Raw genomic sequence first — 24,895 nt, forward strand, 5'->3', positions numbered from 1 at the left:
AGTGGATATCTTCTTATAATAGTAATTAATGCTTCCATAGTGCATTAAGGTTTACAGTGTACTTTCTAAACTTCTCCATGACTTCATCTAAGACTGGAAATAACCGGGACAGCTGGGTATCTCAATGGGCGGAGAGCCAGGTCCAGAGACGGGAGGTCCTGGGTACAAATCTGGCCTCAGACACTTCCTAGCTGTGTGACCCTGGACAAGTCACTTAACCCCCATTGCCTAGACCTTACCGCTCTTCTGCCTTGGAACCAATACACAGTATTGATTCCAAGATGGAAGGTAAGGGTTAAAAAAATAGATTGGAAATAACCCAATGCAGGAGGTACTACATTTATTATCAACCTCACTTTTTCAGATAAGGAAAATGAAGGCACAGAGAAATTAAATGACTTGCCTGTGGTTATCCAGCTATTGCATGTCAGGGGCAGGATTTGTTCCCAGGTCTTCCTGCCTAAAAAGATAATACTCATCTTGGGATATTTAACCAAGACTGGGACGGGGAAATCATAGCCATCTAAAAGAATCTGCAGGATAATCCTCAGAGGCAGTCTGGAGTCTTGTTCTGCTTAGCACCAGAGCTCTACATAAAGGGAACCGAGTGGGTAATCAAACAGACAACAGGCTGTAGGACACACAAGACTACCTGGGTGACAAAGAAATGCCGACAAGCAAACAGCAATGCAAAGAAAGGCTATATTCAGCAGGAACAAAGTGAGCAAAAGGTACGGCAGAATAGCACCAAGCACTTAGATGAAATATCCACATTTAGAAAACTGTGAAATGGAAACGAGCCAAAGGGTGGAGACTACTTGGATGAAGATCACTGGAGAAAGAAGAGATAATGTGATGGGAGTGTATTCCAGATTATGCAGCAAAGAATGGAGAACAGAGAAATGCATTTCAACCCCAGACTAGAAAGCTGCCATAGACCACGGACAGGAGTGATCGAGGACTTGAACTAGCCTTGCATCTGTATGAAGTCTCCCTCTGCTAAAGCTGGAGCAGCTAGGAAACTCCTGACTGGTAGGAACAATAATTTCATGCCTCTGAAGATGCTATTCTGGGAAGGATTCTGACCCAAAAGGAAGGACACAGAGGGCAAAAGAAATACCTACAACTAGAGGAATAACTATGGCGTTGGGAAGGAGTTATTGCACAACCTTGGAGTTCCTAATAGATCATGATAAAGAAATGCACAGAAAACCAAAGCAGAGGTAGCTACCTGGAGAAGAATACAATGTTTTGAATGGAAAAGATAATAAAAATGTCAGGAAGGTGGAGGAGCAATTCAGTGTAGTATATTAAGAGCTGTCTTTTGTGATAGAGAAGGATTAGATAGTCTTACATCTGACATATACTAGCTGTGACACAGTGGACAAGTCCTTCACCTCTAAGAGTCTTTAGGAAATTTTCTAAGACTATAAATTGCAGAGCAGGTGTTGCTTTGCATTGGCATGGAGTTTTTCAACTAGAATTCCCTACACTAATGAAATCATAGATCCAATTCAATGAAAAATGGTATGAAAACTTAATAGAGGAGCATCTAGGTAGCTCAGTGGATACAGAATCAGGCATAGAGACAGGGGGTCCTGGGTTCAAATCTGAAATCAGATACTTCTTAGCTGGGTGACCCTATGCAAGTCACTTAACTTCAATTACCTAGCCCTTACCACTCACCATTCTGCCTGGGAACCAATGCTTAGTATGGAATCTATGAGGTAAAGGTTATTTTAAAAAAATAGAAAAAAGTAAAAAAAAACAATTTTTTAAAAAGATGATCAACTCTATTGCAAATATGAGTAACATAGAAAGGATTTTGAACAATGATACAGGTATAACCCAGTGGAATTGTTCATCAGCTCAGGGAAGGGGGGAGGGAAATCATGAATCATTTAACCATGGAAAAATATTCTAAATAAATTTAAAAAAAAGAAAAGATGATCAAGAAAGCTTCAGCTACTATTACTCTACTGGTCTCCTTTCTAAACATTACATAACATTTATGAGGATGGTCTACACATTAAGAGAATCCTTGATAAAAACATGAGAATAGAACAGGCAGGTTTTTTATGTTTTTTTAAAATGTTTTTTAAAAAACTGAACACTGATATAATTGATAATAATGTCAATAATATTAAGATTCCATTCTATTTATTGTTGATCACCAAAACCAACCCCCCCCCCCAATATGATCAGAAGGAAAAAGCGCAACCAGTTAGTAAGCACTTATTGAATGCTTAGTGAGTGTAATAAGCAAGACTTTGGGGGCTCTGCTCAAATAAGGAGTTTCCATTGTGGTAATAAATCAGGAGAATTCCATGAAAGATGCAATCATTGGGTTAATTTTGACGAATGAGTCCCCAGTGATCAACATTAAGCCAAGGCCAAAATGGGGAGACAGATTTTCACCAAATATGTTCATCAGTGTTATGGAGGACATCTTGTGCAAATTCTGAAAAGGAAGAGGAATTCTTCCTAGATTGTGTGGTTCTTTGGCTGTCCCTCTTTTGTGTTTAATCTTGTCCTGATACACTGAATATTAAGACACTGTGGGTCTCTTCAGTGAGAGTGAGACTCATAGTCTTTAAACAGATATACCTAAAAATTCATATCGCAGAAACCAAGTGGAAAAAAAATGCATGTTATTTAGACTACAAAAGGTAGTTTGAAGGACAGCCCACTCAGTTAGACTAGTACATATCCACCATCCTGGGCAGCCATTGTGGATGGACAATGGGCCAAGCCCTGACATTAACTGGGAAAAAAGAAGGAAAGGGAATAAACATTTATTAAGTGCCTACTATGTACTAAACATTTTATAAAGATGATCTTATTTAATAAAGATGGATGAAGGAAAAGGGATGAATTATTATTTTTTAAACCCTTACCTTCTGTCTTAGAATCAATACTCTGCATTGGTTTCAAGGCAGAAGAGTAGTGAGGGCTGGACAAGTGGGGTTAAGTGACTTGCCCAGCTAGGAAATATCTAAGGTCAGATTTGAACCCAGGACATCCTGTCTCTAGACCTGACTTTTTATCCACAGAGCCACCTAGTTTCCCCAGATGAATTATTTTTGAGAAATGTTACCTGCTACAAAATATCATGTTTTTAACACAATCATTCTTCCAGTGAGGTTCTGAGGTAGTGAATCATGGAACCCCACAATCTTAAAAGGGAAATTAAAGTTGGTACTGTAGGTGTAAGTGAACTTACAAATGTCCACAACCAAGCAATATATCTATATCTATATCTATATCTATATATTTATATCTATATATATACATATAGATAGATAGATACAAATAGATAGATATGGAAAAACAAAAAACATTCATCCATCCATCCATCCATCCATCCATCTATCTATCCATCTCTCTCTCTCTCTCTCTTTCTCTCTCTATCTGTCTGTCTATCCATCTATCCATCTGTCTGTCTGCCTATCTATCTATCTATCTATCTATCTATCTATCTATCTATCTATCTGTTTTCTGATTTTCCAAAAACCCAACAAAGTGGGAAGGCAGTCAAATATCTACTGTATGTTAGTAGAAACATTAACAACAATTTCTAAGAATGACATAGATGTCTGAAAATCAAGGTGAGATGCTGGACTTCCTATCACCCTTTCTCTCCCCAAAACTATTTCACTGCCCCCATGGAAAGACAATATTCTTTGGAGCCTAGGAAGTCTTGAGACAAGATACCAGCTGAGGAAAAAAGGAAAATTGACTGAACGGAAAGAAGCCATTTCCATTAACAGCAGTTCAAAGCATGTGGAGACCAAATTGTTCTGTCCTCTTAAACTCCCCCTTCCATGAATAGCAACTAGGACATTAGGAATAAAAATGATAGACTCAGCCCTGTTATTTCATCTCGAATCTGATGCGATTCAATAAGAAACAGATCCAAACCCTGAGGGAGCCCAATCTGTTTGTTTAATGCGTCACCCAGTTTCTTCTCCTTAAATAAAACCTGGGCTGTTTATCTCCAGCGCCTGTCATGTTGTCAAATGATTATGACTCAAATCCTCTGAAGATACAAGCATCTGTGCAAAGCTGCCGCTGAAGGCTTTGGCGGAAGAACCTTAGTGCTGAGCCCTATACTAACTTCTCTTGAGTCAGCTAACTTTCTTCTTTCTTCAAGACTTCATTCAAATCTATCCCATGATTTGGGATGAGGGAAACCATTCTACCAGAAGGATCCTCAGCCTCTCTATCACCTTATTTTTACTGCCCTACTCCTTACATATTATGAAATGCTAATTTGTTGTACTTTCTCAAACGAACAAGAGATAATCCCTACATTTTTTACTCTAGCATTGGGTTCTCCTATTTAGAACAGAATGCCACTTTTTTCCTTTAGCCTGATAATTTACCCTGAATATTTGAAAAGTCACAGGATGGTTCAAATCTAGCCTCAGACACTTCTTAGCTGTGTGACCCTGGGAAAGTCACTTAACCTCATTGCCTAGCCCTTACTGCTCTTCTGCCTTGGAACCATTGCACAGTATTGATTCTAAGTTGGAAGGTTAGAGTTTAAATATTTTGGTACAAATCTTTTTCTTTGGGGTACAAACCCAGCAGTGCTATGGCTGTATCAAAGGGCAGACAGTCTTTTAGCACCCTTTGGGCCAAATTGCCATCCAGAATGGTTGAATCAATTCACAACTCCACCAGCAATGCATTAATGTCCCAACTTTGCCACATCCTCTCCAACATTTATTACTTTCCTTTGCTGTCATATTGGCCAATCTGCTAGGTGTGAGGTGATACCTCAGAGTTGTTTTGATTTGCATTTTGTAAGAGTTTAAATAAAAAAAACAATAATGATAATAAAAAAGAGAAAGAAAAGTCACAGGATGGCAGACCTATCTTAGTGGTCACCTAATCCAACACTTACAGATGAAGAAACTGAGCCCAGGGAAGTAGCATCAGAGATGGTATCTGAACCCTAGTCTTCTGACTCCAGAGTGAGGGTTCTTTCAACTGTACCACACTGCCTCCTTCTTTATTATATTATTAAAACCACACAATTTCAGCTGGATTTTAGTTCTGGAATTGATATTTACTTTAAATACTCTTCATTCTCCTTTACTTCAGGGAATTTCTGTTCAGTTCATGTCAAGCCCATTTCTCTAATAAAAGCCATCACAGAATCAGAAATCTGCCTAATAGAGCTAAGAGGTATAGTGGGTAGAGGGCTAGGCTGGGTTAAAGAAAATCCAAGTTCAAATTCTGCCTCAGCTAGGTGATCCAATTAACCTGTTTGCCTCAGTTTCCTTATCTGTATGAGTTTAGTAAGAGCACCTGCCTACAGGATCACTGTGAGGCTCAAGTGATATTACCTAGGGAAAAGTGCTTTGCTAACCTAAATGTGAACGCAAGAAATGCTAGCTACGATGGGTATCACGATGCCCAGGGCTATCAGTAATTCAGGCAGGCACTCCCTTCCTGAAAGAAAAAACCATAAAGGACTTAAAGTCCAATTTAGAAATGGTATACTGGCCAGAAACTAACTGTATAACTTTTCATCAAAGCTCACTCCCCACCGGTGATGTATGCTAACCTCGGTGGGAAGAGAGGACCAGGCATCAGGACCCAGTCACATGTCCCCACCCCGATGCACAGCCTGTACCCATAGGCTCACTCTCCTTAGTCCGAAGAGAACCACTGTGGCTCCCAAGCTCCATATTAACTCTTTCGCTCCTTAATTTTGCTACAAGCTCTTTCACACCAAGGCTCTCCCAAAGCTTACAGCCACCAGCGTGATTTCTCAAATGCTAAACAATGCTCATTGATCACAAGGTTATTCCTTGATGTTTCTAATATCCATGCTGAATGTCGGTGAACTTTGATGGGTAGGAAAAGATGGGGAAGGAATCTTTCAGAAGGTACGCCCATGTCTTCCTTTGACCTCCCCAGTGTCCCATGTTCCTCATTACTGGTACTAGTAGAATTTTTGTCATTCTTTCCAGTGTGAAAAGCAATATATATATATATATATATATATATATATATATATATATATTTTAAACCCTTACCTTCCATCTTAGAATAAATTCTAAGGCAAAAAAAAAAAAGCAGTAAGACTGGGCAATGGGAGTTAAGTGACTTGCCCAGGGTCAAAGAGCTAGGAAGTGTCTGAGGCCACATTTGAACCCAGGACCGTCTGTCTCTAGCCCTGTCAATCCACTGAGCTATGTGGCTGTCCCCCAAGAGCAATAGTTATTGATAGTTCAAATAAAGAGAAGCAAAAAGAAAAAAAAAGTGGAATGGAAACATAAGGAATAAATGACTTGGAAGGAAGGACAAGACCATAAAAACAAATTGAGTGCAAGGAAGATGTGACTTTTTGAAAGCACCATTCTTGAAAACCAGCTGTATGCACCTCCAAGTAGAGTTTGTGCTCACGAAGTGGGCAGCTAGCCCAGCACTGGATTGGCTATTTATAAATGGCGGTGCACTCGAAGTGGGCATTCAGCTGCCAGCCTGGGCCTTCTCCTCTAAAATCTGGAGAGTAACCACAGATTGTCTGCCATGCCTGTTCTTCTGCACATCCCCTGGGTAAAAAATGAGGAAATTTTCTAGGGTTGGAGCCTTGCGTGAAAGTGTGAATGTCATCAAAATTCATTGCACAAAAAAAGCTTCTACCCAGGTCAGTGATTGCTCAGGGTAAATCAATGCAAGCCAGATGCTATCCAGCCTTGTCCAGAAAGGTCCCACCTTACAGAAGCCCACGTAGCGATGAAAGTTCCACAGAAGGGAAAGCCTGACTATGTTTTCTCTGATGCTCATTGTCACATCTGTGATCAATGAAATACAAATTCTTTAACCTGGCATTTAAGGCTCTCCACAATCTAGTTCCAGCCTACTCTTTTCAACGTAATTTCCCAACATCATAGAATTGTAGCTACAAGGTAATTGAAGCTGGAGAGAGATTAAGTAACTTACTGATGGTTATAAGAGCAATTAAGTGTTTAGAATAGAATTGGAACCCAGGTTCTCCTGACTCCAAGAGCAAGGCTCCCCCTTGTGAATTTCCATGTCATCCTCATGCTTCTAGGGCATTTTGTCCACAATTCCTCTCTGAATCCTTAAATACATTTCAAAGCTTTGTTTCTCCTATCCCACTCCCTTTCATAATGCTTCCCTCCAGACTCAAATGATCTTGTAATTATTATTTGTGTACATACTGTAGCACCTCCCAGAGAAAACAAACTCCTAAAGGATCTGAGTAATTTTATTTTTCCATTCCTATCCCAAAAGGTGGATTTAGTATGGGCTTAGGATCAGGAAGACCTGAGTTCAAATCTGACCTCAGACACTAGCTATGTGACCTTGGACAGGCCATTTAACCCTGTTTGTCTCAGTTTCTTCATCTGTCAAATGAGCTGGAGAAGGACAAAGCGAACCACTCCAGTATCTTTGCCAAGAAAACCCCAAATGGGGTCATGAAGATTCAGATATGACAGAAACTACTGAATAACACCAAAAATCACAACACACTATCTATTGAGATTTGCTAAATTAATGAATAATATAAACAAGGCTCCAAAGACACCTTGGGAGCACCATGAAAGCTAAGTGACTCATTCGTTGCCAGAGAAGGAGGAAGTAGAATGTGGCGCGAGGTCCTAACTTCAAGTAGGACTAATTTTCTGATCACAGTATCATGATTTTGAGCTAGAAGGGACTTACAAAGTTCTCTAGTCCTCTAGTTCAAGTTATTTACCTTATAGATGAGGATATTGAGACCCAGAGAGATGAAATAATTTTCTTGAGTACATAAAATAATAGAACCAAAATCTGAACTTAGGTCCTTGACTTCCAAAATGCAGCCCTCTTCTCACTGCATCATTTATGATCCCTAGCCCCCAAAATAAGCATTTAAAATTACACTGCTCCATAAGAGGGCTTCCTAAACCAGAAAACGTTAATAAAAACATAAGTTTGAATCATATAAGGTTCTTGTATCAAATGAAATCACATGTGAAGTGTTCTGTAAACCATGAAAATCATATTATTATATTATCCTTCATCATATTAAAATCATTGGCTTATGCTAACTCAAGGTTTTGTTTTATTTTTTTTACAATGCTTACCTTTTGTCTTAACATTGATTCTAATTATTGGTTCTAAGGCAGAAGAGCAGTAAGGGCTAAGCAACCAGGAGATTAAGAGACGTGTCCTAGGATCACCCAGCTAGTGAGTGTCTGAGATCATATTTGAACTCAGGTCCTTATGACTCCAGGACTGCTTCTCAATCCATTGTGCCTCCTAACTGGCCTCTGCCCTAGGATATTATATTATATTATATTATATTATATTATATTATATTATATTATATTATATTATATTATATTATATTATATTATATTATATTATATTATATTATATTATATTATATTATATTAATTATATTATATCATATTATATTATATCATATTATATCATATCATATCATATTACATTATAACATATTACATTATATCATATTATGTTATATTATATCATATTATGTTATGTTATATATTCTATCATATTATGTCTGACATTTTTTGCCTGCTAATATTATATGTTGCCTATCTGACATAAAACACTGGGAAGTACTCAGCACACCTCTTGGTTCAATCCCATTAATTTATAACTCATTGGCAATCTAACATGACCCCATCTATGAGAAATTTGTTGAGCATGCTGGTCCTATAAACAACACAGGGGGAATGTTTAACCTGCTGAAGAGTGAAAGTAAACAAGAGATGACTGAGTACTTTTCAAACTACTTCTGCAGCAACTGACCTTTGTCTATAATCAATGGGCTAATGGGACGTGGTCCCTACAAACTTGTTATGGCAGATCCCAGAAAGACAAGATGGCATTTCTTTCAAAACTCCTCTATGATTTCCTTCTCTGTTCCATTCATTTGGATGGACTTCCCACACCTGTTCCGTTTTCCAGCTGTCCAAGTTCCACATTTCTCAACCCATGTTTACTTCATGCCCCGACTCTCATGGGTTTAGTAATATAATATTTTCCCCATCACCCCAACTCTAGGAGGATCCCGATGAGAGTCTTCCATTTCGTCCACTGGGTGGCAGCTCCCAGTTCAGAACATGGTTTCATTAAGCATCTGTTTATCAGCAAGAGGCATGTTTGTGATAGTCAAAGGTTACTTCACAATTCAAGGTTTTGGATTTGTAGAGAACCTTGGTCCAGAAGCTGAGCCACTAACAAAGTAAAAGGAAATTAAAGCAAGCAAGCTGTGCTCAACAGGCTTTACAAATTGGAGCTCAGTTCACACGTCGGTGAATGCCGGGCTCTGGCTTTCTTTTTATCCTCATGTAAAGATGGGGAAATAGAGAAAAGACAAGTTGAATGGATTCTCTCAGGTCAGGGCAGTATCATAACCGGGAAGAGCAAAGAGGCTTTTAGTGGCTAGAATATTTGGTCTCTATTCTGCTTAACATGGTTTGGGTGCCTAGAGGACAAAGTAATTTTTAACTTTTGGGGGGCTGCTGGTGAACCAGAAAACACACATGCTCGGTGAAATCTACCAGCTGTCCAAGTTCCTTAGTTCTCCAGGCATGTTTATTTACTTAATGAGGAGAAGGGGATTAAAAATGAGGCTTGGTTTTTTAGTGTCCCCACCTGTTCTGGAAACCCTTCCTCAAATTCACTCATCCAAGGCACTCCATCCTGACTAATTAGACAAAAATCCATTTGTACCATAAATAAAAACCACTAGTTCACCTCTGCTTCCTGCCGTTATTTTTTCTTTAATCAGCACTTGTTTTCCAATAACACTGTTTTGTTTTTAAATAAAAAACCTTTATCTTCCATCTTAGAATCAATACTAAGTATTGGTTCCAAGGTAAAAGAGTGGTAAAGGCTAGACAATGGGGGTTAAGTGACTTGTACAGCAATTAAGTGTCTGAGAACATATTTGAACCCAGAACCTCCTGTCTCTCTATCCACTGAACCACCTAGCTGTCCCTAACACAGTTAAGAAACTGCAACAAAACTTTTCTTTGGTTAAGAGAACCCCATCATGTAATATCGGGACCCTTGCCCCATCATAACACTGTTTTCATGGAATGGGCTGCCCTCCTATGATACGTCTCTTCTGGGACAAACTTGTGGTGTTTGGCAAAGTCCACATGTTTCAAACTGCCCCCCCCCCCCAAGACATATGGCAGCATCCAGCACAGTGCCCCCTTCCCTCCTCTCTTGGGAACATCTAATATTGGAGTCATTGTAAGAAACAACTTAGACCTTTCAGGAGAATGTAGGCGTCCAACGGGAGGAGGGAAACAAGCTGTGAAAAGCAACATCACAGCGTAGGGAGCTGGCACAAGGACTCATCTATGCCCCCACCAAGCGGATTTAAAAAAAAAAAACACTTTCTTCTTTAGCTTGAAATGCCACCAATTCAAGACTCACTGGTAGTTGAAACAAGCTTCTCTTTTTTAAAAATGTTGATACTTTTAGGGGAGGAGAAGGGACTTTCCAGTCACACAAATTAGTAGTGTCACCTGTGTGACCTTAGGCAAATCATTTTATTCCCTAAGCTTCTGTCTCCTCCTCTGTAAAAGAAAGGGATTAGATGAAATGATGAAGCCTGATTCTATGATCCTCAATCTGACTGCTTTCTTTCAAACCTTAATTTATGATCAGTGGTATTCATACCAAGAGGAGCTGGGACATTTTTGGGGGAAGGACTGAATGAATCAGAGAGGGTGGAGATTGGGAGCGATTTATAGTATAAAACAAATCTGGAGTGGTGAAGGGATGCTGTAGGGAAGCCGGAGGGGATCTCGGGACAACACAAGAGAGACGAGAGTTAATAGATGGGCTAAGGGGAAAGAAAAGGATGTGAGAGGATGCCAACAATTATTTTAGCATATTTCAAAATTCTATCAAGTGCTGCCCTCAGAAAAAAAGGGGTGCAGGAAGGGAGACTCATTTTTCTCTTCTCTGGTGCATTTTGTATAATCTTAATTGCAAAGTCCCCAAACTCCAGGCTAGTACTATTAGGATGACCATTTCTATTTTGAGTTAAATAAGCAAGTATGTGTGGGTTAGTGTGCAAACTTCAGCATGCTGTGTATGTCACTAGAGTTAAGTATGCAACCTGCAACACTCCTGAGTATGGCCCAAACCAAACTAAAATGTAGTTGGGAAATATTTAATGAAATAAAAAATAAATAAAGAAGAGGTACATTAAAGAATTATGTTAATAGGTGACCTGCAAGGATCCTTATGTTTGCATGAGTGGTCCCATTTCTATTTGAGTTTGTTATTCCTGATGTAAAGTATTGGTTCTGTCAAAGAATGGGCTCCACCTTCACAAACAATGATAAAATACTTTTAAAATCCATTTTCCTGAAATTGAGGAATCCTTGAACAAAGGGTGAAATATAGTTTTCTTGCTTTTATCAATCAGGGAACTACATCCTGTTATACCTCAACCTCCGGCAATCCCCACACTGCCAAGCAAACAGAAAATCCCCAAGTTATTGATTGAGAGCTGAGCAGAGATGTACTGGAATGCCCCTTACCAAGGGATCACTTGCTATAATGGGCTTCATTACAGAACACACATTTTCTGACAAACCTATAGAAACCACAAGGCAGTTGATTTCTTACTCACCCAGAACTTTACAAGGAAGAAGGCATTCTGAGGACCCTTTCCAAACAATTCCTTTAAACCACCTTTCTTCTCAGGAAATTTGTCATAAATCTGACGAATGTCCACTGATTCGAGCAATGGGTCACTGTAAGAATGGTTGGCATGGCCAATGTGGACGAAGAGATGTTTGTTGTACTGGAAGAAACCAAGAGACATACCATTACCATTCAGCCCCACTGCACATGCTAGGAGCATCAATAGAGCATTTTCATTTTGGGCTCCAGCTTTTACTAAACCCATCCTCCCCTTCACCATAGGCAGGATTGAGGGATTTTACAAAGCCTGTGAAAAACAAGAGTCAGCATCAAATATAATCTTTTTGTTGTTATATATGAGATGAAGGACTGGGTTTGGGGTCAGGAAAACTTGCACTGAAATCTTGTCTCAAGTATTTCCTAGGTGTGTGATCTTAAGCAGGTAAGATATTCTCCCTAATCCTTAGTTTCTTCATCTGTAAAATGGGTTATATATACCTCACAGGGTCGGTGTGAAAAGTAAATAAAGTAGAGATTTAAAAAAAATATTTGTTTGCTACATTAAAATTCCTAGGTAACTCCTTCCCTCCCTACTCTCATACCAACACTACAAAAGGCATCATTTAACAAAAAAGTATGTCTTGCTTGTTTCTGTTTATCAGTTCTTTCTCTGGAGGTAGACATATGCAAGTCATTCTTCAAGCAGTATTTTTGTTGCTGCATATATTGTTCTCTTGGTTCTGTTTGTTTCATTCTTCATACTTTCATGTAGGTCTTTCTATGTCTTTTTAAAATTAACCCGTTTGTCACTTCTTTGGCACAGTAGTATTCCATCACAATCATATACCGTGGCTTGTTTAGCCGCTATTCCCCAATTGCTGGGCATCCCTTCACTTTCCAGTTCATTGCCACTACAAAGAGAGCTGCTATAAATATTTTGGAACATACAGGTTCTTTTCCTTTTTCCCTGATCACCTTAAGAAATAAACTTAATATTGGTATTGCTGAGTCAAAAGGTATAAACAGTTTTATAACAATTGAGGTTGGGAATTGTGAAATGCTTTGCCACCCTCCAAGTGCTATATAATAAATGTGAGCCATTATCATTAACATCTTGAAGGTGGCTTGGAGTTTTACCCCTGTGTCTTAGATAATAGCTTTCCTAGAAAGGAACTAGGAGCTCCTAAGAGTCCAGCTAGAACAGACAGTAAGGGGTGGAGTTAACATTTTTGAATAAGGCAGGAAAAAGCCAGAGTTGAAGGCAATTTTTTAAAAGTACGCAAGTAACTCAAAGATCGTTTAGAAGAGCTTTACACAAAATTCCATTTCTAACACATAAGAGAATTTCAAAGATGTGGAGTAGGAGAGGTGACGAAGGTTTCTGCCAGACAGTTGCCTGTGCTCACGTGTCAAAAGACCAGGCTAACAGAGTCACAGATCTTTGCTTGGTTCCCATCTTTTAATAGATGGTTGTATTTTGGAGGAGTCACATCTGGATATTTAGTTAAGGTCATCTTGGGGTGAGTCATGTGCCCCCGCTCTGGTTCAAGCTGACATGGATAAAGTGCCTGACCCACCATCAGCAGGGCATGTGTTTTGCATTGTTTCTCCAGAAGGATGTAGGGAGTTTTAATGAGTAAATGGACAGGAGTACAAGGGAGAGTGCCCCTGCTGACTGTTATTCTGAGAACCCTTTCGGGAAGGAGTGATGCCCATAGTCTCTGCTGATGAGCATCATACATCGGTCAGATGGTCAGAAAGAGGATGATGATGTGGCCAAAGAAAAGAACAGGGCTATGTAGTAATGGGAAAGAAAATTGGGCAAAAACCAGTTTCACTAATTGGGAACTGAGTTCTTCTTTTGTTATGGTTAGTAACACAGAAGCAGCAGAGTAGAATTACTAGGGGTTCAGAGTATAGAAAATAGGCTGGTTATTTAAACTTTGACAGAGAGAAGGAGAGGAGAAAGAGGCACAAGGAAATGACTGTGTGAGATTCCACTCCCTGCTTTTCCCTGCTTGGTTAAAGTCCCACCCCAAAGTCCATCTTTTATAGGAAATATTCCCCAACCTTTCTTAAATCTAGTACCTTCCTTCTGTGAATTTTTTCTTCTTCATTGCTCTGCATAGATTTGTTTTCTTGTTGTCTCCTCTATTTGATTATAAGCTCCTGATGGCAAGGACTGTCTTTTGCCTCTTTTTATGTCCCAGCACTTAGCAGAGTGCCTGACACATGATAGTCACTTAAATAAATGTTAAAGGATTGATGGATTCCAAGTCTGAATTCCTGGGGAAGGATGGAAACAGGAGACTTGATTCAGTCTCTTGTCACCCTAGTTCTTCCTGCCCTGGGCTGTGTGTCTTTAGATTTAAATCACCTACCTTCTATTCCTGCTATATGATTATGGGGAAAGTCAACTGGACTTCCAGAGCCTCAGTTTATGAATCTGCAACATTATGGGAAGTAGCAATAATATCTGTATTACCTACATCATAGGACTACTGTAAAAAAGTACTTTATGTGCCTCTAAGTTCTGTATAGATGCAAATTATTATTATTATGGGTTGGAAAGGGCAGTGTTGAGTATTTTTAGATTTTTCTCAACTTAGAAAGATGCCAAGAGAATGAAGAGTTACAGGATTTAGCCCCTAAACACTCAAACATTTGTTCAAGACAGTTATTTGGAATAGAAAAAATATTGTGCCTGAGAAGTGACCCAATTGAGTTTCTTAAAGCACCCTAAAATCAGACAGGACTATGGTAAGAGATCACAATTTCTTTTTATATGAGAAATAGTTAATAAAAAACCCCACAAAGTCACAGTGTACTACTAACAAAAAGATTACCACAACAAAGCATCATGGTTCTAGTGAGTCAAGTGCAAGATTTGGAGTCAGGAAGATTTGGCTTTCTTTGACACTTACAACTGTATGTCTTTGGGCAAGTCACTGAACTTCTGTTTGCCTCAGTTTCCTCAACTGTAAAATGGGGATCATGTTAGCAGGATTGTTGTGAGGATCAAATGAGTTAATATTTGCAAAAGAGAGTTTAGCATAGTCCCTGGCATGTAGACAGCCCTACAAAAACGCTTATGGTGAATCCTCTTCCAATCCTAGAACTTTTTGTACAAACTTTTGCTTCTGAATTAACTGGGCAACTTGGGAGATGATAGAAAATCTGTGATTTGGAAAAGTGAAAATAATTCTGAGGTTTCTTTATAAGTTTATCAGAAGGAAAAACTCCACTTGAAGATTTAAGGGGACAAAAATGTACGTTAGGCTTTATTTTAAGATGGGATTCTTTGATCCATGGAAATCTTCAAGTTCCCCTCACGCTGTTAAAGGAAGGATTCAGGAACGGAGGTCGGATCATGGAGTCTTTCCATTCTCAAGATACAAAACAGCCCAGAAGACAGCTTTAAAAACAGTTGTCTGCGAGCCCTGCCAAGGAGCCAGGTGCTACGGCAGCAAAAATTCCAGCATGATCTGGCAGGTCAGACAGCTGTGTGACACCACCAGGCGATACTCTTAAGACATAAATGTGCAATTGGCCGTGGGCGAGGGGTATGGGGCAGGCTGTAGGTGGAGAGAGGGGTGCTGAGCAGCCACACAGGGAGTGCTGGTAATTATGTCCTCTTCATGGGATGATAAATGGACTCACTGTTTATGCTATCTGTCAGGGCAGTTGGGCCATATCTGTATACAAGGTTAAATCATCGCAGCATCCTAGGCTCCAACAAATTTAAACGAAAGGACCCAAAACGTCTCCTCTAGTGGGAGCTCATGAAATCCCTGTGATTTAAGTGGAGATCAAAGGAAGTTCCAGACCAAATGGAGGGAATCTGTTATTAATATGACATTACTGTAATTTGAGGGAAAAACTCTGGAGTTTGAATAGGGGAAGGGAGGGACCTTTCCCTCCTCTCTTTTGCCTTTTTGTGTCTATGTTCCAGTTTTCTCTGTAGAGAGTTTTTTAGGCCAGTGGTTGTTCAAGAATAGCATCATCTCTCTAGGGAAGGGAGACGGGGAAAGTCCAGGCAGCCAGGCAGAGTTCCTAAGAGAGTGACAGCAAATCACTGAGACTGAGAACAATGGACTCTAAAAAATGTGTTTTCCTCACTCTTCCCTTCTGATTCCACTTCCTTTATCTTTAAAAGAAAAAAAAATGAGCCACTTACTCTCCCAGCAAGGAAGTTTCTCCAAAGACACTGCTGTCCCCAGCAGCTGTTACAACAGGCTCTCATGCTGCCCAGCAAATTGAGTTTCTGTTCAGCTCTAACAGCTGATGGAGGCAAACCTTCCATCTCTGGAGGACCTCAGTACAGCTCCACACACACACTGCACAGGAGGCAAACCAGCTCATCAGGAAAAGAACCGGAAAGCCCCAAGTCTGGACAAGTCTCTCCCTTCGGAGTAATTTCGCAGGCACAAAGGTGTCCTCCCCCTCCTAGCCTGAAGACAGTTGCTCTTTCTGAGCTGGTCTTCTAAAAATCCCAAGTATGTGAAGAATGCCGTGCAACCATGAAAAATGACTGTTGTCAGATAATACCAAGAGAAAAATTAGAATCCACTTAGGAATTTAAAGGAACCAAGATAAATAAGGAACGCATGTCAAGGGATGCTAGCAGGCAAGTTGTAACAGAGACAGGGAAAAAGCACCGACATTCATTTTTCAGCGTTAACTCAGACATCATGCCGGCGTGTTCAAAACTGTTGCACCGAGACCAGAAAGGCGGAAATCACCTGATGGTTCTAAAGGCTTGCTAGGAGACCAAGAGGAATGAACAGGCACTTTGTCAAAGCTCAGCTGAGGCAAGTGAAGATATTATGAATGAAGGAATGAAAAAAACATTTATTAAGCGCCCAATTGCAAAATACCACCGTGGTATTGCTGGGGATGCAAATAGAAAAACAAGATATTCTGGGCTCTCAAGAAGCTCCAGTTCCAAGAGGCAGAAACAACACATCTAAGTTTCGGCTCTAAGTCAGATGGCCAGCGACCTTAGGGTGGACATCTTCTACTCACCCCTCATTTTCCTTTGTATAGTTACAAAATGTGAAATTGGGGGAAACTCCACAAATGTGGAGCAGATGCAGTTCTAGGAGTTACTTTGCAGATTTGCCATAATTGTAATGTTCCCTCCTCATTTGTATTTCACAAAATCCTTAAGCATCTCTTTAGGTCTCAGGTCAACTGTGAACTCGACTTGAGGATCCTTCTGATCACCCCAATGGGTAGTGCCCTCCTTGCCCCTACTGGAAATTACTTTCTTTATACTTAGCTGTCTGTGGGTTGGGCTCTCCCAAGAGGATGTCAGTTCCTTGAGGCCAGTATCATTTTCTTTTTATGTTTGCAGTCCAAGCACACAGCGCTGTGTACACTGAGTAAGGAAAGGCTATCTATGGATACCTGAATTTTCTATTACTTAGCTGGAAAGGGGCAAAGATCCCTTTCATCTACTTTACTTTCATTCTAGACCTTTTCCTTCCCTCCTACTGTTGAGATGTCACAGAGAAATGCCAGCAGTTTGATCTAGGACAACTCTTTGGGTTGCCCTGGTGAGGTAGGAAGATGCCTCTCCGGTCTGGATTTCTCAGAGACTGAGCACTGTCTATATCCATAATGTCTATATCCTCTTGGCTGTCCCCAAGTGGCAGGGAGGGTGCTGGATTTGGATAGTGTCTCTCTAAAAGAAGGCAAGCTTATTTTTACTTTGTTAGCCATGCTTAGAGCTTTTGATTGATTGATGTGTACTATGGGTATGGAGGTACTTTCTTAAAAATAAATAATTTATTTAACATTAAAAAAATAAAATGAAAGTAGGCAAGCTAAATTCTTGCCTAAATATTAGAAAGGAAATATCACTGGGAAGGCAGATGGGTGGGGTCCACACTGACCAAGAAAGAAGATGTGTACTGGCTGGGTTCCATGATGAAATGGAGATAAAATCAGATCCTATCATCTCATTTTAATGGAGAAAACTAAGTTAATGCCCCAAACAGCCCTACCAAAGAAGAAGCATTTGGCTTCCTTTTCTCTCTCCCCACCTGGACAGTCATTAGGTGAAAGTCACTTTTAAAGAGCCCACAGTGAGAATGGCCATGGCTAGAAATTATAGACTTTGATATGAAACATGTAAAAAAGTCCATTTTCAAGTGTCTCTGACTTAAAAATAAAAAACAACAACCCTCCCTTTTTTCCTTCCAGACTCTTCTCCATGGTCTCTTTTGTTTCCTCATGATTCTAGCAGAATTGAGCTTCACAGCGTTATTCTGATTTCCTTCTTTTTATCCCAACATCAACAGCTAATTGGTGGAAGAGCACACTTTCTATCACAACAGCTCCAGTCAGCAGAGGGAGCTCATTACACTCACTTTCTTCTCTCCATGAATTAAGAGTGGAGACCTTTCATTTATGAGCCCAGAACTGGGACAGCAGGGTCGGTCCATCGATCCCACTAAATCATCCAAGGTAGCCTCACGTTGGAATCTGCCTCTGGGACCAGAAACCAAGCACATTCTTCTTGCTATCTCCAAAGCCATTGCTTGACTCTGTTTATTATATCTACTTTTATCATAACCCTTCTTGACAGGTTTTCTTCAGCCTCCTTTGCTGCATCCTCCTCCCCACCATGCTCATTAACTGTGGATGTCCCCTAAGCATCTGTCCTGATCTCTCTCTCTTCCCTTCTCTCTCCCTCTACATTATCTCCCTCGGTGATCTCAGGAACTCCCCCACATACGATGACCATCTGTATGCAGATGATTCTCAGACCTATTTATCCAGCCCTAAACACTCTGACCTCTCCCAGTCTCCCATCACCCACTGCCTATTGAATATCTCTAACTGGATGTCAGAGAGCCCTCATTATCCTTCCCCAGTAAGCCCAGATTCCCAAGGACCACTGAGAGCATCCATCAGCATCCATCCAGGTACCCAGGCTTGCAAAGCTGGCTTCCATCTTCATTCCTTGCTCATCCTCACACCACATATCCTACATCTCTTTTCTGTTGCCTCCGATTTCCTTAACCACGTAGATGTATCCTTCTTTCTACTCATAAAGCCACTCCCCTGGCTGGCAATGGCCATCTTCTCCTCAGATCTGGGCTACTGCAACAGCCTGTAGGCTGGACTGACCAAATCATCACTACCAACCACTCTCCCTCCATATTAAGAAACTCTAGCCGTTCCTTCTTTAGTGCTTCTGTCTAAAATCCTCTTTGGCATGTGAAACTCTCCATAAACTTTGCCATTCCTCTCTTTTGAGTCTTGTACTTTCTTTATTCCCTTCTATGCACTTTATGATCTAACAACACCACCTTCTAGCTATCCTTCCCACATACTCCTTCTTCTCTGTGCCTTTTCAATGACTCTTCTCCATGCCTGGAATTTTCTTTTTCCTCACTTCCAATTATGGCTTTCTAAGCCTCCTGCAAGAATCAGGTCAAATCTGCCTCTCTACAGGCACTTTCTTAGCATCCTCTTCTGCAATGAAAACTACCTCCCATTTGCCCTTATTTGTGCCTAGTGAATATGAAGCAATGATTCAAATGATTGTTAACAGTTGTTTACATTAAGAGTAATTATAAAAGCTTCAATTTTTTCCATTTAAATGGAACAATTTTGAGCTGGTAGAATTCGCAAAAGTTATTTAGCTTTTTTTTGGGGGGGGTCTTTAAGCTATTTTACATACACCTCCTTCTACTTATCTGAGCCCAAATGGTATGAATCTGAAATATAGTAAAGCTGCATTATTTAGGATTCCATTTATTCTCAATTGATTACCTTCTCTTCTTGTTGAAGCTGAAGTTTACTTTGGCATTAAATGGAAAGGAGAGTTTTGCTAAGTAAATTCAAAATGTGATAGACTGAAAAAGCTATAAACTGAGACTGACTTAAAAAACCTGACCAATTTTTTCTCCAAAAATAAGTAAATAAAACCTTACTTTTGGAAAACAAATTTCTAAACAAAGTACAATACATCGGGCAACTATCAAGCAGCTATATGCCACTGTGATGTAATTAAGATGGGCAAGCATGATAAATACAAAGAAATCTAAGGCTTCTATGAAATTACTAAAAGCCCCCAAAAAGCAGAATTAGAAGAAAAATAAGAATAAAGTAAAAATGAGAATGACAAAAAAACATTCTGATTCTAAGGAGACTTCCTGGAATAACGTTAAGGCATTTTGTGTTGAAATAAATTTAAGTAGTCACTAAACAAGTTTACTACTTTGTACTAATGTTCAAAGTTAAGTATTTAATAGGTTTTTTTTAAAAACCCTATCTTCTTAGAATCAATATAAAGTATTAGTTCCAAGACTGAGGAATAATAAGAGCTAGACAATTGGGGTTAAATGACTTGCCCAGTGTCATACTGCCAGTAAGTATCTGAGGCCAGAGTTGATAACTTTTTTTTGTTAGAGAACTATTAGGGAGAAAAGGAAAGGTGCATAGGACTGGAGAAAGGAAAATATTCTGATTTGCATAAATGGGAAAAGTGTCAAATCTTTAAATTATAGAACTGACCTTGACTGGTGATAAAAACTCAAGGCTTCCTTAAAGTAATGATGTTGCATTAACAATTAGAGGAGGACCTCCTCCTCTTTGACCCAGCCATATACTAGATCTGCAACTCACAGGTACTGAGGAGCAGGGAGAGGAAAGGATTTATCTGTACAAAAATATTTATCACATCTCTTTTTGTATGGCAAAGAACTAGAAATTGAGAGGATGTCCATCAACTGGGGAATGGCTAAACAAGTTGTGGCATACAACTCGATGAAATACTATTTAATACTATAAGAAATGACCATCAGGAAGATTTCAGAAAATCCTGATGAGACTTCCACGAATTAATGCAAAGGTAAATCTGCAGAACCAGGAGGACATTGTCCACAATAATAATAATATTATATGATGAACAACTGTGAAGGACTTAGGTATTCTTAGCAATATAATGATCCAAGAAAATTCCAAAAGACCTATGATGAAAAGTGCTATCCATCTCCAAAGAAGAATGGATGCAATCTGAAGGCAGATTCAAGTATACAGTTTTTCACTTTCTTTATTTTTCTTGTTTCTTCTTTGGGGGGGGGGGCCTCTGTTTTCTTTCATAACATGACAATATAGAAATATGTTTTATATGACTATGTATATCCAACCTTTATCAAATTGGCCTTCCCAATGGAGGGGGGAAGGAAAGAAAGATTAGGAAAAAAAATTTTGGAACTCATAATTGTAAAAAATAAGGTTAAAAAATTTTTTTACCTGTAATTGGAAAAAAATATTAAATTTTAAAAAAGAAAATGAGTAGTGATCACCAAAACCCATAGGAGTGTCTAATAAGTAAACCATACTAAACAAACATCATTTTTGGGGGGTATAGAATTATTAGAATTAGAGAAGTAGCTTGCTTGGATCACCATAAATACAGTTTACCTCGATTTCAGTGTGCCATTTGGCAAAATCTTTTATGGCATCGTTGTGGGCAAGATACAAAATTGTGGAAGAATATGATAGTGTAAATAAGGAAGATTCTAAGTGGGTGGAAAGAGACATTAATGGAACAAAATCAACTTGGAGGGAAGTCTCCAAAGCAAGCACTTTAAAAATCTTGATTTTCTTGGTCAGTTGTTTTAGATCAAGGCATAGTGCAGAAAGAGCAGCTAGGGGTATAGTGGATAGAGTGCTGGACTTGGAGTAGGGAAGACTCATCTTTCCAAGTTCAAATCTGGCCTCAGCCAATAGCTGTATTGTCCTGGGCAAGTCAGTTAACCCTGTTTGCCTCGGTTTCCTCATCTGTAAAACAAGCTGGAGGATGAAATAGATTGCAGTATCTCTGCCAAGAAAACTTTAAATGGAGTCATGAAGAGGCTGACCTAACTGAAAAAAAAAAAACTTAATAAAAACATCAATGGTGTCAAACTCAAAGAGAAGCAGGAGTCACTAAACTGCACAAAGGGATTCTGGGGAGCCCCATATTGACTTAGAAAATCAAATATTAATATTTTCAATGCTCTGTTGTATTTTTTAGATTAAATATTTCACAATTATATTTTAATCTGGCTCAGCTGAACCTAGGAGTTTGTGGCTTGTCGGCCACATGCTTCATAATACCTCTGGCAGAGATGATATGAAACCAAGAAGGATTTTTATTTAATGCGCTAGATGGATGACAGTCAAGATCCAAAAGGCTCTATTTTAAAGGCCATAACTTTGAGTTGAATCCAATTATATGATATTTAATTAATTATGCTGGGGTTCAAAAACCAAACTTCACAAGCATATAAGGAAGGAGGTTTGGCTAGTGAATGCTTTATCTTTAATATATATATATATATATATACACATATCCAAATGAGTTAATAGCATAATATGGAAATAGAAACAAATCAAAAAGACTAATGTGATTGTAGGTGATAGAAACAGAAGAATGATGTCCAAAATAAGGAAGATTAAAATCTAATTATACTTTACTTTGTGTGGAAGGAAGAAAAACTGACAACAGCTAGCATTTATATAGTACTTTCGGGTTTAAAAAGCACTTATTATATATTATTATATGACATCATATATTATCTGATCCTCACAACAACCTTGTGAGACAGCAGCTATTTTTATATTCCCATTTTATAGATGAGAAAATGGAGGCTGAAAAAGAATTTAAGGCACTTGTACAAGGTCACATTAACTAGCAAATAAATATCTGAGGCAGAATTTGAACTTAGGTCTTCTTAGCTCCAAGTCTAACATTCTATTTACATGTAACTGTGGAAGCTGGGCAGTGTACAGAAAATGGCAACTAAGATGGTGGAGGTTCTTAAAATCATAGTCTCAAGTTCTATCCAGGAATGTCTGAAGGACTATTGGAGAAGAGAAGTCTTGGGGGGACAATGGGATAGCTACATTTAAATATGGGTAGGACTAACATTTGGAAAAATAATTAGCCTTTATTGTGCTTGGCATCAGAAGGTGGCGATGGATGGAATTTGAGGAGGCAGATTTAGTCTTAGAATGAGAAGGAATTCCCTACCAAATAGAGCTTCCCCAAAGTAGAAAGAGCTGTCCTCAAAGGCATTGGCTTCCCCTACACTAGAAGACTTCAAGGGAATTATGAGTGGCCACTTAAAGCAAATACTATAGAAAGGATTCTTGGTTCAATGGGACCAGATGGCCTTTGAAGTCTCTTCTGATATTGAAAATGTATCCACCCCAAAGCCTTATCTGCTCACTGAAGAGGACCTTATCACACCTTTGCTTGATTAAGCTCCTTGAAGGAAAGACAAATGGATCTATCCCCTGCTCAAAGAAAGATGAATTATTGAGTTAAGCTCTCTGGTGGTCCCCAGTCTCCTTCTTTTCAGGCTTCTAAACAGATCCAGGATATCAAATAACTGGTTCACAAGGGTCTTATAAATCATTACACCTTATTTTTATAGTGACTGATGCTCAGAGTTCTTGTAGTATCTATTTGGCTTCCAAGAGATCTTGGCCAAGGCTGTTTGGATTCCAGGTGTTACCCCTCCCCACTCAGGATCCTCCTTAGGGTCAACTCAGCCCAGACTCTCATACCTATCTATGCTTTCATCCTTCAGATGTGATCACTCTTGTTTCCCCCTACACTTCGCTAAACCTTGTAGAAGCAAAAAATGGTTAATAAGAACTTAGCTGATGCAAACTCCCAACTCCCAGGAGAACTTGTTCACCATGGACCACATATCCTCCTGCTAGTCGCTGCAGTGGTTACTCATTAAATTAATCCCTTGCTTGTTATACACATGCGGCTAGCCTCAGACAATGTACAATAAAACTGAATTTCTTTCAAAAAATTTGTAAAACTGCAAACTGTACTTCCTTCAATTAGTCAATGGAATTTTACTTTAGTAAGAGTAATTATTGGTGACTTTTGCAAGTCCTCTATAGTCTTAAAGAGGAAATGATAATATTCTGTAGTCAGTTTCATCAAACAGTAAGAAAAAGTACTTCATAAATGAATTCAGTTCAATGGAGTCTCTAATGGCTATTTATAGAGACACAGACTTAACTATCCATTTTTCTTCTCTTTTTAAAAATTTTTATTTAATTAATTAATTTAGAATATTTTTTCCATAGTTCAATGATTCATGCTCTTTCTCTCCCCTCCAAACTACACATTTTCCAGAGTTGTCATGGGCTGGAGAGACCATCTCTCCCATAGCTTCTCTCAGCCCAGAATCAAGGTAGATTTACTGTATTGCTTCTACAAAAATTCCATTCATTCCAGGCCACAGTCTGGCTCAGATGACAAGATACCTGCAGCATATCAGAGGCAAAGAGAAGCTCATGGGGAAAAAACAGTCTATGTTTAAGGGGGAGGGGACATCAAGGGTAAAAGTTCAGCCTGGAGGCTTCTTTTCTGTCTTTCATCAAAGAGATCAAGGCTTTTGATGACATCTGGAGGTCTGGTTATGGCAGCTGTTGTCAGTATGGCTGCCCGGAGAAGTTGGCGGGTTTCAAGACTTATCCAGAAAGGAAGATGCAACTGATTTGGGGATTGATAGAACTCTAATCCCCACCATACTTGCTGATGGTAGCAGTCAGTGTGGAGGTGTTGGGATCTGTATTTGATGACCTGGGAGAGTTTCGTTCTCTAAGGGAAGCTGGACTGGCCAAAGATTTCTGATGGGACCTTTAGGTCTAACTTCTTTCAAGAAGGGATCTGGTTTGGTGGCGATAGGGGTGTGGGACTACATGGAGAAAAGAAAAATTGGATGACCTTAATGGAGAAATGATGTCATAAGAATTTGGAAATTGATATAAGTAGGCTGAAAATTTGAGTAATGACTTTCCTGATCATTTCCTGCCCTGGAGGACAATCATAAGAACTTGGGTTTTGAGCAGAGAGGTCATCTAGTTTAACTCCTTCATCTTACAGTTATGGAGACTGAGTCTCAAAGAGATTAAATGATTTTTCCAATGTCACAAGATTATTAAGTAGGAGAGTAGGGATTTCAACATGAGTTTTTGGGATTCCCAGTTGAGCACTCTTTCCACTGGACCAGAACCCCCTCTTATGATGAACTTGAGTTGAAAAGTTTGGAAAGCATGAAGTATTTTTATGATTGTGTGTAACATTTAGGAAGATCCTCTTCTGACCATATACAAAGTGAAAAAAGATGGCATTAAGGAATCTCAACAGGTAATGAATGGGGTTCATTGTCTGGTGTACTTTAAAAAGGTT

The 24,895-nt window shown here is 39.3% G+C and overlaps 1 protein-coding gene across 7 annotated transcripts in view; it reads right to left on the reverse strand.

Moving 5' to 3' along the window:
- Positions 1 to 24,895, reverse strand: part of TEAD1 (TEA domain transcription factor 1) — a 335,258-nt gene that overhangs the window by 38,051 nt on the left and 272,312 nt on the right. For all 7 annotated transcript variants that reach the window (XM_056802053.1, XM_016423443.2, XM_007497110.3 and 4 more), the window contains one exon: positions 11,660 to 11,833. In XM_056802053.1, the coding sequence (XP_056658031.1) occupies positions 11,660 to 11,833 (174 nt within the window). The remainder of the gene's footprint in view (positions 1 to 11,659; positions 11,834 to 24,895) is intronic.

Source organism: Monodelphis domestica, chromosome 6 (genome assembly GCF_027887165.1).
Source record: "Monodelphis domestica isolate mMonDom1 chromosome 6, mMonDom1.pri, whole genome shotgun sequence".
Classification (NCBI taxonomy): Eukaryota; Metazoa; Chordata; class Mammalia; order Didelphimorphia; family Didelphidae; genus Monodelphis; species Monodelphis domestica.